Genomic DNA, 15,670 nt, shown 5'->3' with positions numbered 1-15,670 from the left:
AATTCTATTGTAATTGTAAAGTGCTTGATAAAATGCTTCAAAGAATAGAATTGGACCGAAAACAAGGTAAGAAAAGCTCAACCAGCAAAGTTAATAAAGCTTGATCGGAGATTTACAGTTAAAACAGTTATGAAAAACACACATTTAAGTGCTGTAAAAGTTTCTGCAGATGAAAATTTTTACATTTAGTTTTCATCTAAAATTGTTCGCCAAGTTCTTTGATTAACTGGATTAAATGGGACCTCTTCCCGCAGAAATTTCGCGAATACAATACTTCCTGTTTTGTAAAAGTCATCTTTTTACTTCCTTTTTTGTAAAAGGAAGTAAAAAGAACTTTTGCAAATATTGATGTAATTGTGCATAAAAGTAACATGTGACATGTCCATTGAAAACCCAGTGCCTGCTCGGGAAGTAGCACTTTTATATTCCCAGACGTCATTTAAGGGGTCACACTACCTTTCAAACTTTTTTTTTTAATTTCAGTAAATTTTACTTTTCTTTGAAACCATAACATGCATACTTGTTTTGTAATCAATAATTTACCTTAAAAATTTTAAAATATTACCTCCTTTTTTTTAAATTCAAAAAATTTAGGAAAATTTCAGTTTTTTTTCAAATTTCTAAGGCTTTTTTGTTTTGAAACTAATATTAAAAAAATTTTTTGCTAAATGATCACAATCATCATCTCTAAAAATCTGTGCATTCATTTGCTTTTGTGTTTATTAGAAAATTTTCTGTGATTAATTATGTAAAAAATCGTAATTTTTTTAAAAAAAAATATGGTTTTTATAGGTTTAACATGCTCTAAACATTTGAGTAATTTATAAAATGCTTATCCCATGCACAGTTTTGTTAAATATATTATCCTAATTGCAAAAAGTATTACTTTAAAGCTATATCGTTAATAGAAAAAAAGCCTTAGGGATTCTTATGGCATGAAAACACAAAAAAAGGTTCATCGAGAAAAATCAATTTAAAGTTTTTCTTTTGCATAAGAATACATAGTGATCATGACCTAAAACCACTCATAACTTTTAAAATATTTGAACTAATGCTATGAAACTTTTTCTCTGTGTTTGGACTGGTTTTTAGTTTTGAAATAAGAAATAAATTTTTTTTTTCATCGTTTGATCATTTTTGAGGTACTATGACCCCTTAAACACATCTTTTGTTACCTTCAATTTGCAATTTTTTTCTCATGAATATTCAATAGTTAATTATTGTTCTTTTGATATTTAAAATATAACTGTATACTAATGGTAAATGCTTGTTACTGTTTTTAATTAAAGATGATCTACCTATTAAAATCAATTTACTATGTTAGGATTGGTTGGGGTAAGTAGGTCCCCTTTTAAGAATAGTTCTTTTTTGAAACCTTAAACAAAATTTTGAAGAAAAAAAAACCTCAATGTCTTATTTTATCTTGGACATTATTAATAAACAAAAGTTCATCATCACTTTCTGAAATAAAGTTTTAAATATTCTTAACGAATATATTTTTTAAAAAGTCGGATGGTTATAACACTTACCTCAGAGTAAGGGGTAAATGGGTCACCCCCCTTTCATATGAATTTAAATGAAGCATACCTAAAAAATGGGTAAGGGACTCTTACATGATAAAGCATGTAAATTTTTAGTGTGAATTATTTTTTTGTAAATGCATCTATTTATGAGATATTTACTATCTTTTAAATCTGTATCACGGAAAATTTTAAAACTAGAAACAAAACAATTTCATTTGTGAAATTTATTGAAAGCCTATAGGGATATATTTTACTTTTACATATGAAAGTGTGTTTAATGAATATGAGATAGTTGATTAAGATAAATTACAGTTAATTTGCCATAACTGTAATTTGAAAAAGATTTTGGAAACACTAAATGACTTCGTCTATGTAAAGTAGGCTAAGGAAGAACCATTCTCGCTTGATCCTCAGTAATTATTCCAACATCATCTGCCCTATTCCAATAAAAAGTGTCACTATTTCCATTCGTTCTTGCAATTTCAACAGTAGTTTTTAATTTGTATCATCAACTTCCAACATTACACCTACTTAAATCTCAATGATTTTCTTTCATTTATGTTTCACAAATGCATAATCACCAGCTTTATCAGTTTTTGTAGCTGAACTATCAATTCCTACTCAATCATCATAGTTGTCTTGTGTTTCACCAATACAAATATTTCATCAGAGTTGATTTCGATTTTGAATACCGCATTTTTATAGGGGTACCCACTTACCCCGTATAGCAAAAATGTTCGGGGTAAGTGGGAACTCTCCTCTTAAACACTTATTAATAATATTTTTTACAAAACTTCTTGGTGCTGAATGAACTTTAAGTTGAACTATACGTGAAAAATTTACTATCATAAAAAAATAATAAAAATTAATCTGGAAACATTTCTTTGAAAAACGTTGCCTGAACTCGCAAAAAATTTTTTTAAAGATTTTTTTTTGACTAAATGCTATGACCTAGAAAAATATTCCACGAATCCCAAATATGTGCAAAACCAATCACTGTGATGAAATTTAACATGATCTGTGCAAAAAAAAGTTTGAAATTTAATCCATATTTCAGTTTTAGGGGGGTGGCACACTTACCCCAACCAACCCTATATTGATCTTTAAAACTTTTTCGTGCCCCACGAGGAGGACCAACGTACCCTACACGTGGGGCACATTGGTCTACTTTACAAGGTTAGGTTCCGCTAAAAAAAATTAATATAAAAAAAGCTAACCAATTCGACATTTTCAAAAAAAAAAAAAAAAAAAAATCTGAGATGATGAGAAAGGTTTAGTGAAACTTAGTGTAGAAAATTGAGCTGCTCATTACATTTTTTGATAAGATAAAAAAGGAAAAGTAGAATGTCCAATTTGTTCATTCTGAAAAAGGTACGTTGTCTTAACTATTTCACTTTGCCTACAGTCCCCTACATGAGTCCTATGTTTTTCCTTTCAAAGTTAATGTGTGTTTTGGTAACTATTAAAAATTAAGCCCAGAAAATGTTTTTGTTTTCCCCATCGCCTCAAAGTTTCCTGAAATTTTACATCTCTACACCTACCTGAGACTTATCTTCCTGGAAAACGGCTCTCGAAATGATAAATGTTAAAATCGCCTTGTAAAAGATGATGATAGGGAACAGCCGCATCTCGTTATAAACAGATGCTAAAATTTGTATTCCATTCCCATCATTTGTTAAAGGAGCTAAGATGGCTCCCGCCTATTTTCACAATTCGCACGGGCAGCTCCACCCAAAGCTCATGCTTCATCTGTTAATTGCTGTGGATTGGGGTTACGGGCGTGTGCAAGGATGCCCCAAAAGTTAGTTCTGCTGCGAGGATAATCTGCAGTGTTTAGCATCAAACCAGCTCAGTCCGTTTTTCATAAATTTTACATGAGAGTCAAAAAACGTATAACGATCTATCCACTTATTTTAAGGACTTAATTACTGTTCGAATTACTTTCTATGTACGACTTTTTTTTTTTAATTAGCATTATTGGCTAGCCATTAGTATTGCTTAGTTACTACGCTGGTGATTCTATTGATCACAACCGGCATGTCAGGGATAAAAGATGAGCAAATTAGCAGTCAGTAGCATCCATACGAGGATTGTTAACTCATTATATGGCTTGTAACAGATCTCTTAAGAATTCGTCAGGTATTAAATACTCTTGGAAAAATTAAATTCCTAGTGAAGTTCCGCATTGTAAGAGTCCAGCTACCTCATCTGGTGGAGAAACTTAGCGTCAAATTTCTCGTGGTAATGGCTACCCGCCGATAGAGGTGGCACATAAAAGACTGGATGCCAAACCACTATGTCTGCTAATAGCGATGAGCTAATACGCAACCCTATTATACACAAACACGATTGTTAACCCGGTACAACTCGCATGATAAATAGCGCACAAAAAGTTGCGCGAGATATCTGTATAACTCCATTTATGAATGTTTGTTTAATGCAACTTATAAGTGTAACTTTTAACAAAAGTTCATTGTCAATTTAAAAAATAGGTATTTTTACGTATAAATAACAATTTAAGAACCTCTAAATTGATTACTACAACAAGTAAACAAGCATATATATATATATATATATATATATATATATATATATATATATATATATATATATATATATATATATATATGCACTCATGTTTGTGAAAATTGCAACAACATGAATGATTTATTGCACAGGAATAAAATTTATTGCACATACTACTCATAGTGCTACAAATAAAATTACAGATCAATGAAATAAAAATAACAAGTGTAAATTGATATCGAATGTAGCTACCCCACTCAGCTATGTGAGCCCGCACATGTTTTGGTATCGAACCTTAGAGGTGCTGAATGTCACGATTGGGAATAGCATCCCATATGGCTTCAATCTGAAGCCAAAGTTCATCCGTACCAACTGCAGGACGCGACACATGGGCGAGTCTGGAGTCTCCGATTAACGCAATCCGAGACGTGCTCGATGGGCGTCATATCAGGAGAACGGACACACCAAGGAAGTAACGTAACCTGTTGTTGCACCGAAGAACACTTGCACGTTACGTGCGACATGTGGACCTGCATTGTTCTGTTGAAATACTGCATCAGGAATGCTCTGAAGAAATGTTAGTACCTGTGGTGTCACATCGTCCTTGAAGTAGCGCTCGCTATTGAGGTTACCTGTAACTCGGACTAGATGGAACTGCCCTTCATATTCAATAGCGCTCCAGACCATGACGCCTGGCGCTATGCCGGTATAACGTCGGATTACACACTCTGTGAGGTGACGTTCCCATGGGTAACGCCTGACGCGTAGACTTCCATCGTTATAGTGCAGATTAAATCTGGACTCGTCCGAGAAGAAGACCTGTTGCTAGTCTTCACGCCATTAGGCGTGTTGTGGGCCCATTGAAGCCGGAAGTAACAAGAATGTGAAGGGAATCCTGTACAGGAGAATCCTTGCATGCAGGCCCTGGCGCAGCAGACGTCGACGAACCGTGGATGCAGCAACTGCGTCACCTGTAGCAATACTCCAACGTTGTATTAGCGTACGAAAGGACATTTTACGATCCACCACATCCAGGCGGATGAGGGGTCGATAATCCCGTGGCGTCGTTCGATTGCGTGGGCTAGGGCGAGCTCTTCGGCTAATTTTATCGTCCTCTGACCATCTTTTACAAATACGTATCAGAGTTGAGTCATTACGCCCCGTGTGGTCACTGATTTCTCTATACGTTAGTTGACCCTCACGCATGCCAATCATGCAGCCCAATTTGAATTCCGTTACTCGTTCCTATGACGCTCTGCGTTTTGGACAAGTCGTAATTGAGTAAACGAGAAACATCAGCCATCTGCAGATAATCATACAATGATTTTGAAAACCTTTACAGCCCTTTATATACAGGATCTACACCACAGTTCAGAGTGCATTTCCCGGTGCACGCATGAGCGACATCTTTGTAATTCTAATCATTTGCATATCTTACCCTGCTATACATTTCCTGTGAATTTCGGTTCATTTGCATAATTCTTTCTTGGTGCTTCAATTTTTAAACATGAGTATATATGTAACAAAAAAGGAACGAAATAAAAAAAATCACTGAAAATACACTAAATACATATCCATATTATATTTCTATCATAGAAATTATCAAAGTGAACCCTGCAAGTAAGCAAGTAAACTGTTTACATTTAAAGCAAGATATTTTATTTTATTGAGCAATCACGATTGCTAATTGTTTTCACTTGATCGTCCTTGACGTTCTGGCTTCTTTTTCAACGCCACCGTCCTCTGCAGGTGCTGCTCCTCCGGTCCTGAGGAATCTGCTTCTCCTGATCGGTGGCGTCTATGTCCTACACACACGCACGCTCATACACATACACACTCACACACCATACACAGTCACACACGCGCGCCTTTACACACATACCCGGCAACGTGCATTCACACAGGTCTACGCACACACACAAGCCTACACATACACATACAAAACTATACACACGTAACCGCCCAAGAGGAGGGGCAGGCTTGGGGGGACAGGAGCCGTTTCTAGAAACAATAAATACAATGAGTAGGATCCTGTCGCAGTTCGTAATTGCGAAAAACATAATTTGAACTCAAAATTTCAGAATTCAAATTAATTTTTTTTTTTTTTAGATTTGGTCTCCAATTGCAGATGGGGTCTTCCAAAAAAAAAAAAAAAAGGTTTCTCAACTAATGAAAAGCACCAGCACCAGCTATTGGTGCTCTTAAAAGAAAACATTTAGAAATTCATTTACTGAACTTCCGGTTCATATCAGTTGAACTGCCCACTCGAAAAAAGAAGGTTTCAAGTGACTGGGGTTACATAGGATCCCGCACGAATTCTCCCAAGCTTACAGCAGATTAATTGTGCACTCGATTGAAGTTAGATTAGGTATCTTCATGAGCACAAAAACGCGTCCCTGTCAAATAATTGCTTTGCATCAAAAATATTTTTTCTAATTAATTTGTTAAATCAATAAAATTATTATTCCCTTATTGATTACATATTGTTTTCACTCTACTGAAGCTGATGTTCTATCCTTTTATACTTTTTGTAACTGGCAGATGGCGAATCAGATGATCCATCACCATTGTTTAAAAAACTGTTTTCAATATTAGGCTTTGCTTGAGCTTCTGTGAACGATTTTATCACTCGTGACGAATGAAATTCATGAAAGCTAAACAATCGAGGGAAAGCAATCGCGTCTCTAAGATGGTCTAATAGATAATATAGTCTGCTTTTTAACGCAAAAATACACACCTTCTTTGTACTTGTTATTCGTCCTGTATATATTATGTATCTTTAAACGGTTAGTTTAGGATTATACTTTGAATCCTATACAACTTCGCAATTTCTTATGAATTCATTCAGAATATCGTTTTTATTTCTCTTTATCTGCCTTAAACTAAAGTTTTTGTTCAAATATTACAAATTTTTAAGAGAAAATTTTTTGTGATGTAACAATTATGCGCACTTTTACTGAATTTATTTTTTGTTGATTGCTTTATGTGATGGTACTACATTAAAATTTTCACGATTTATTAGTTTTCTCTTTCTATGATATTCAGTATGACTCAAAAATCTGATCCAAGTTGTTAATACAAAATTATAAATTTCAGAAACACGGAGTAATAAATTTTAGAGCATAAAAATTCAAAGAGAGAGGACAGAGAATGGAAAAAAAATAAATAAATAAACAAAATTAAATTTATAAAATTCATTAAAAAAAAAGCAAGCTTGAAAATCTGGCTTTTATCAATTGCAAAAACTTGAATTTTTTATTTTATTTTTTTGATTGCTTTTTCCCCCATAGGTGGACTTGTTGCTGCAAATTTTCTCCATCCTCCTTGATGTTTCTATGCATTTCTTCGATAAATGTTTTGAATCGTTCGCTGTAACGAGATATCACTTTACTGCGGCTTCTAAGTCTGGGGAAAAAACGCCTCTGATCGTAGGGAATTTCGCTCGCAGAGAAAATCCCTACAGCATGTGCTCCGCCGTTCGAAACTGTCACTGTCGGGAGGAAAATCCTCCCACAACCTCACTACTCTATCCACCATGCGCACGAGAACTGGCGAGAACTGAAAAATCCTCCTTGCCTGTGTCGGTGTGAAAGCCAGCCAACAAACATGGCCGTTACCGTTTGCACCCGGTTTAGCGATAACTACGAGCTCAAGGAAGAGCTAGGAAAGTAAGTGCAAAGTCCAATTTCTTTCGAATTTCAGCTTCGGGAACATTTGGGGATCGTCTGGGGTACTTTCGCTTTCTGTGCGGACTCGGGATGCCCCCGATTCCTGCAGTTTCTTGACCTATCCCCGCTCGCTCGAATCTGATAGTAGCGGTGCGGTGTGTATGTGTGTGTGCGTGAAAGTAAAGGGCATCCCCCCCCTCTTTCCAGTAGACACGTAGGATTCTGTTGTGATATTGTAAACAGAGCGTATCCCGTTGGAACGTGCTTCCCAGAAAGGGCAGGATTGTTTTGGAAGTTGTTATGGGCTATATTTTTATTTCGCATTGCACATTTTTCTTATTTATAAGAATAGATGCGTGCAGATTCAATAGCAGTTAGACTTGTTAGATCGTTTCAGTGTAATTAGAGAAATGATGAGAAGTGAAAGTTCGTGATACATTCGTGAGGAAAAACGTTTCATATTTTAATAAATGCAGCTTTTAAAAAACCGATTTTTAGTGTGAACATATAGCTAAACTTTTAATATTTTTCCTGAAATAAATAGCAATAGCGCAAAGTGATGTGACACTTTTTTTTTTCATTTATTTGTGAATAAATTCTAAAATAAGTTATTATAATGTAATTAATTATAATTATCATTTATTTAAAAATAATTATAATATCACTTTTCATTTCATATTTACTATTTGTTCAAAAATAAATAGTAATAACTCGCTAAAAATTTTCAGCACAAAAAACAGTCACCGTTCATATTTTATAATACATTTTTTTATTAAGTCAATTTTTTATGATAATAATAGAGCAAAATATGAACGATAGTTTATTTTTTTTTGGATGCTCAATATTTATATTTTTGTTAGTCATTTAGACACTATTTACAACAACAAAATTTGAAGGGAAGTAATAGATTTTGAAATTATAGTTAAATGTAAAAATGGACTTTTACCCATAAAAATTTTACTTTTAAAATTTTGATGTAAGTCCTTTACTTGTCCATTTTCTGCTATAAAATATGGGGTTCTCCTTTAATAAAACTTAAAAGCAATAAATGTTAAATATCTGGTTCGCAAATTATGCTCCATTTACAATAATAATCTTTAATCAAAATTAAAAAAAAATGTTTCGCATATATGAAAAAATAAATAATTTTTTTCAGTTTTTACGCTTTGACACATGATTTTTGTCAAATATTTTATTTGTGTATGTTATTAGTTAATGTATTCATTTTTTAAAAACTTTTTCTGTAAAAAATAAAGAAGTAGACTTTTATTTGTTTGTTTCTCACAAAATATTTTTGATAAACAATATTTTTAGTTCATCTTTATTGAAATGATTTGGAGAAAAAAAAAATAGATGAAAAAAAAAGTAAACAAAAAGGTAGAAAGAAAAAATACAGCTCTTTAAAATTATTATATATTTGTCTTGATGTGTCAATTTTTTTCTCTCTCTCCCCCTCCCTCTCTCTCTTTTCTTAACTCCATTGATGTACTTAGTTTCCATTATTTTCCCTTTTTTTAAAAGTGTTCCTGTATTTAAAATTTTGGATTTTTTTTTTTCAAATTAAAATGAATGGTGGAACAGATATGTCTTATGTTTCGACATCTCCTTCAATATAGTAAAATTATTTTTAAATTTTTTTTTCAGTAGGGATGTGGTGGGATACTGATTTATAAGTTTTGAATTTGGCTTATAATTTTTTTATGAAGTTAACAACTGTGTAATAAGGTAAGGCAAGCAATCTTAAAAAGTTTTATGCATTTGATGTTGAAATTAAATGCCTTAAAAATGCGCCTTAAAATAATATTGTCATGAATTTTAAAATAAATCTGAAATAAATTGCTTTAAAAGATTTCAAAGCATGAGATTATATTAAGGAGTATGTCAGTATTGTCAATGATAAATTACTAATTGATCACATAAAACTGTCTTTGTCCTTGAAGGGAGAGCAAAAGTTCTTTTTTTTTTGAAATTTTGTTTAATTTTGAAATACTTTGATCTTAATCTTCGACTCTCATGGATAATGATTTTTCTACAGCAATCTCAAACATTGTTGTGCTTCTGTGTCCCAAGTTCCTGGACAGCTCCTTATTCCCCCACCACCCTATTTAGTCGTCGGCAGAGTACCTATAGGTAGAGTTGATGACCTTTATGGAACGTTTTCAAAGAAATAGGGGTTTTGATTTTTTTTTTTTTTTTTTTTTTTTTTTTTGCCAAAAAGAACAAGTCTAGTTTGGCCAGAACCTGCTGTTGGTTAACTCTTGTATTGGTGTTTATGTGCACATTTTGTAATTTATGCAACTGTTGTTTTGCTAAATTAATTGCTTTTGATTTTTAACTTGCAGTTTTTTTTTTGAGCAATCACGATTGCTTATTGCTTTCATTTGACTGTTTTTGACGTTCCTTTGATTTTTCCCACCGCCACCCTCCGCACCATCACCGTCGACGGGCTCCTCACCTCTAGCGAAAACCGTCTCTAGGTTTCGTCAATATCCCACACTTACACGCACACATACACGCACCTACACACATATACATATATACACCTTTACACATATACATATATACAAATACACACGTACACAAACACATACACACACAAACACACACTCACATACACACAACTACCCACACACTCATACCTGCACAAAGACACAAACACATATGCCTACACACACATACACATACCCCCCACACACACCTACACACATACACACAACTACCCACACACTCATGCCTGCACACAGACACAAACACACATGCCTACACACATACACATACCCCCCACACACATATACACACAACTACCCACACACTCATGCCTGCACACAAACACACATGCCTACACACACACACATACCCCCACACACAAACACACGCGCTTACATATACACACACACTCGTGATTGCGAAAAACGTAATTTGAATTCAAGATGACAAAATTCAAATTAATTTTTTTTTTAAATCGTGATCTTAATAAATAACGCTGTGTTCATGTTTAAGGATCAGAATGCGACAATTTCAACGAAATACATATATGTCTCTTGAGGCAATAAAAAATGATATCAATTTTTAATATTTATAATATATTATTATTTCATATTAATCAAAATGTCGGAAACCATCTCTGAAAAAGAGAGAACTTAGAAACCATTCTACGATCTTGATGCCTGAGTTGTTGAGCAAAACCGGACTCACTTCAATGGAATAATGAATTTAAATTCAATTTTGCGAACAGTGTTTCTAAAAATTTGATTTTTTAAATTACTAACTTTAAGTTGATAAGAAGCTTCATTAAGTGACTTTTATTAATATCTTTCTACTTTTAATAAGTGAAAATGTTTCAGAAGCTTGATTGAAGTTGAAAAGTGCTCTCAGTCATATGCTCCTTAATTTTTCTACTATATGCATGGTAAATTCATTTAGTAGTGTAGTTGTATAGGACTTAATTCTTCTTTAATAATGTATTTAATGGCACTCTTTAATCTAATTTTCTCAGCAATGCTTTTATAAATTTTCTTTTTAAATGCAGGAAGAAAATTCAATGAAATTCTTCTTAATCTTGTTTTTTGAAAAGCAAGGGCTTTTTGAGCAATCACGATTGTTTATTGTTCTCATTTGACTGTTTTTGACGTTCCTATCATTTTATTTTCCCACCGCCACCCTCCGCACCATCACCGTCGACCGGGTCCTCACGATGCTGCACCTATAGCGAAAGCCATCTCCAGGTTGCATCCATGTCCTACACACACGCGCATACATACACAACTACACACACACGAACACACACACAAACACATACACACACGCATACATACAGACACCTACACATACACACACATAAACACAACAGACACAAACACACATGCCTGCACACACATGCACATACCCCCTACACACAAACACACATACCCCCAACACACAAACACACACGCTTACATACACACACTCGTGATTGCGAAAAACATAATTTGAATTCAAGGTGTCAAAATTCAAATATTTTTTTTTTAATTTTTTTTTGAAGGACAAAATACGTTCTTGATTTTTTTAGTTAAAAAAAATTGAGTGAATGAAATAGCTAGAGCAAAAACTTTTTTTTTTGGGCTAGTTTATGCTTTAAAATTAATGCACTTAGAAAATGTATTTTTTCCCTTCCCTGAACTAATTTAAACTGTTTTACTTTTAGGGGTGCATTTTCAATTGTTCGAAGATGTGTCCAAAAGAATACTGGATTAGAATTTGCTGCAAAAATAATTAATACTAAAAAATTATCTGCTAGAGGTAAGCTTTTTATTTGAGCTAATAATTTCTGAGCTTTAAAATAAGCTCAATGCTTCTTAAATATGAACTGAAAATTTATTATGTTTTTGTTGCTTTCTTTGTTATGAGCAATAATCATAACTTGTAGATTAGTTTGGTGATTAAATTGAATTCAGTTTTTTAAAAATCGAATCTTTTTAAAAGTCTCTACTTGATGTTTCATTTGTTTTTGGATTTTGAATACTGAAAATGTACTTATTTTCGCGAGCTCGTCGTAAATTTTAATGTTGCGAAATATTTTTTTCGCGGCGGATCTTTCAACTTTCGGTTTTTAACTACATACAAAACTCGCGAAATTTTCAGCTCACAAAATCCCTGATGTTTTCATTTTCGCAAAAATTACGGCTAGTGAAATAAGTGCTTTTACAGCAGTTACAGATTTCATTTCGATATTTAAATCAGATTAGGAACTGAAGTAGAGCTTGATAATACCAATGTACTTTCTGTGTTGTAATTATAGTGTTAAGGACAAAAAAGTTTTCTAAAAAAACTTATAATTAAGTTTGTTTTTAAATAATGATGTTGACTCATTGTTGCTAATGCAACAGTATTTGTGCTTAGAAGTGTTGGCGATATGTTTTCTTTATTTTTGTAATGTGGATTAAAATCTAGTTTTAGTCAGCTCCTCGGAAACTTTGTGTAAAAGATTAGAAAGCTTTAAATATTTTTCTCAGAGTGTTTGTGAGCAAGATCATTGAAAAAATAAAGTTATGAAATACTTTTTTTTTCTTTCTAAAACTACTAAAAATGCTCTTTCATATTCGAGAAAATCGTGGATCATAAATACTTCGTTTTCTTTAAGCACTACTGTAGTTGCGGGGGGGGGGGAGGATTTGAGTTTTTACTTTACAAATAATGCGAACGTAATGTAAATTATTTTCAAACGGCCTCTTCTTTTAGTGAATCCCCCCAAATTGCAAGGTGAGCTGCTCCAAACATTATTTTCCTACTACATTACTGCATTTTAACAACTAAAATTTCCTTCGAAGCTCATTAGGGTTTAAACTTCTCTTTGTCGACATTTCCGGTTAATTTCAATTTTTATAAATAAGAAAATAATGAGTTGAAACCTCCTCCTCATGTTTTTTTCAAAGCATAATAAGAGGAAGCTGCAACTCTGGCGTGGACTTCCAAGGTCAATCGGTGTTCGACACGTGTCTAGCCAGCTCGTGGGTAATAAGGAATTTTCTGATTTAGGAAGCAAACTAATTGGGACATTCTACAGGAAAAAAAATTATTCCCACCGCTTTTTTTCTCAGGAAAAAAAAATTATTCCCACCACTCTGGTTTAACTTGGGGGGGGGGGGACCGAAGGATCGCGTCATCTTCAATGGGGCAATCCCACGGTAACAGACGTATTACTAAGAAGACCATTTTTTTCCCCTCAAAACGGGACATTTACCAATTTTAGGCCCATGCACGTGTATGGTTAAAGAAAATGTGACCTTTCTTAAAAAAGAGTTTTTGAGAGAAAAAAAGCAGAAATAAACACTTAAAAGAGTAGAATTAGTGTAGTTTTTTGTGCAAATTTGTTTGAATACATTTGGTACTGAATTCAAATACGAATGAAATTCTTGGCAGAAATTCGTACAATATGCTTTTAAAATCAACGTTGCTTTAAAAACTGCGATTTTCAAGTCTTTTCACTAGTCTACAAATTAATCACGAGAAAAAATATTCTTTCTATGAATGAATTATGTGGGAGCAAACATAAAATCTATATATATAAAAATGGAGCATGGTAAATTTGTTCCCTAAGATCTCAGAAACTACCCGGCAGATTTGGCTGAAACTTTCACCGTTTGTTCTTTTTGGTACTGGGGAGGTTTGTAGACCAGTTCGAAAAAAAACCGATTGATAGTTCCTTTTTTATTCCAATTTTAGTCCCAATTATCGCATAAAAGACCCAATATGGGGGTGAAAAAATACGTGTACGTATCAAAATTATGTATCCATCGAAAGCGCTAATTTTTCTGCTGAAGATGGCATCTGTTAGAAAATTCTAAGTTGTATAAAAAACGAGTTATGAGCTTTTTTGTTCCATGTTTGAAGGCTTTCATCAACCCAATTCATTATTTAGTGTATCATCTCAACTCCCAGTTGATAGCTTGAATTGTTGTATTGTTGAATATTTTTGCGTTTCGACTCACTGTTCGAGGCTTTTCTCAAGTTAAATCTTAAAATAGAGTTTTTCTACAAGATTGGCAAATGGATTTGGCTGATTATTTTCCATTTAAATTCAAACAATCGCCAAATTTTACTACTTAGTTTGGAAAAATTTCGGATTAAACTGTTTAGCGACATTTTATGGTGACCAAAAGTATCTCAGCATCTGGTGACAATATTTCTTTAACGAAAATTAGTAACATATACCGTTTTACAAAGTAATGAGGGGGAGCATTATCCAACGTATCTCAAAACGATTCCTGCAAATTCGGTAAGATTTAAAATCACACAAAGAACCCACAAAAATTGAAATTTCCCAAAGTAACTAAAGCAAGTATAAAGGGATTATGGATACATTTTTTTTTAAACAGTTCGTACTTCAATAGACATACAGAGAAGGTACGACTCCAAGATTAAAAAAAAAAAGTATTAACTGATAAATCTTTTGAAACATGTGAAGTTTAATTTCATATTTCGGAAATTGGGTTGTTTCCTTCAGTCAAAAGTACTACTTTTTGTCACTGAAATTGATAGAATAAGCAAAAGAAAAATAATAACATGGACCCAGAAAATACTTTCATTTTCCCAACAGTTATTTTTTAATTATTTTTTTAAAATGTCTGACCTTCGGCGTGGTCTTGATGACGTCACAAATGATGCTCTTTGGCGCATCTTTCTACTGCGTTTCCACGTTATGATAATCAATAAGCGAATTAAAATTGCGCTCTACGCTTGCTATCAACCATATCGTTGCCAATACACGTGAGTAAAGATGCGAATTAAATATTTTGCTCTGTGAATGGCAACACTGAATGGCATTTCATCATTTGTGATATCATCGGCAGGAGCGTAAACCATGAAAGCGCACCGATTTAAGTTTTTTTTAAATATTAAACTTAAACAATTTTTTTTTAAAAAAAAGGTCAGATCCTGTGTTTTTAAGCATGCTCTTTCAGAAAAAAAAAACATTTATAATTTTGGAAACGACCCCATTCTTCAATTTTGTATATGCTTAAATTTCGTGCTTTCGTTTCAAAATGAATACTATTTTTCTCTTTATACCCTTTGCTATTTTACTTTTATGGGTAAGGAAGAAGCTGGATTTTTAATCATGTCCAAAAGGTGTGTTTTAAATTCTTTCACTTAAAGCAGAAAACAAGTGCAAGTAACGATTGTTTCTCATAATTATTACTGACCCAGGCAACGCCGGGTATTTTTGCTAGTAATATATATGTATGGTTTAATTTATTGGTATGGAAGAGGTTTTTAAACAGGTTCACCCAGTGAAGAGATTTGGCTGAAGCATTCCGATATTTGAGTAAAATTTTTTCGCTAGTTCAATACTTCCTTTAATATGTAAATGGAAGTATAAAACAAAACATATTTAGAGTCTTGGTAAGGTCTTTTGTGCAAGAAGTGTTACACTTATCAAAATGGAATAGCAGAGAGGCGTTTCTGGGGCGTTTTGTT

The 15,670-nt window shown here is 33.3% G+C and overlaps 1 protein-coding gene across 1 annotated transcript in view; it reads left to right on the top strand.

Annotated features, from left to right (window-relative positions):
* The first annotated feature begins 7,592 nt into the window (after nt 1-7,592).
* The window catches only part of LOC129217792 (calcium/calmodulin-dependent protein kinase type II alpha chain), a 384,326-nt gene continuing 376,248 nt past the window's right edge, over nt 7,593-15,670 (top strand). The window contains exons 1-2 of the mRNA XM_054852134.1: nt 7,593-7,717; nt 11,901-11,995. Coding sequence (XP_054708109.1) covers nt 7,656-7,717; nt 11,901-11,995 — 157 coding nt within the window. The 5' untranslated portion in view covers nt 7,593-7,655. The remainder of the gene's footprint in view (nt 7,718-11,900; nt 11,996-15,670) is intronic.

Source organism: Uloborus diversus, chromosome 2, assembly GCF_026930045.1.
Source record: "Uloborus diversus isolate 005 chromosome 2, Udiv.v.3.1, whole genome shotgun sequence".
Lineage (NCBI taxonomy): Eukaryota > Metazoa > Arthropoda > Arachnida > Araneae > Uloboridae > Uloborus > Uloborus diversus.
This window is presented reverse-complemented; position numbering and strand designations above follow the sequence as displayed.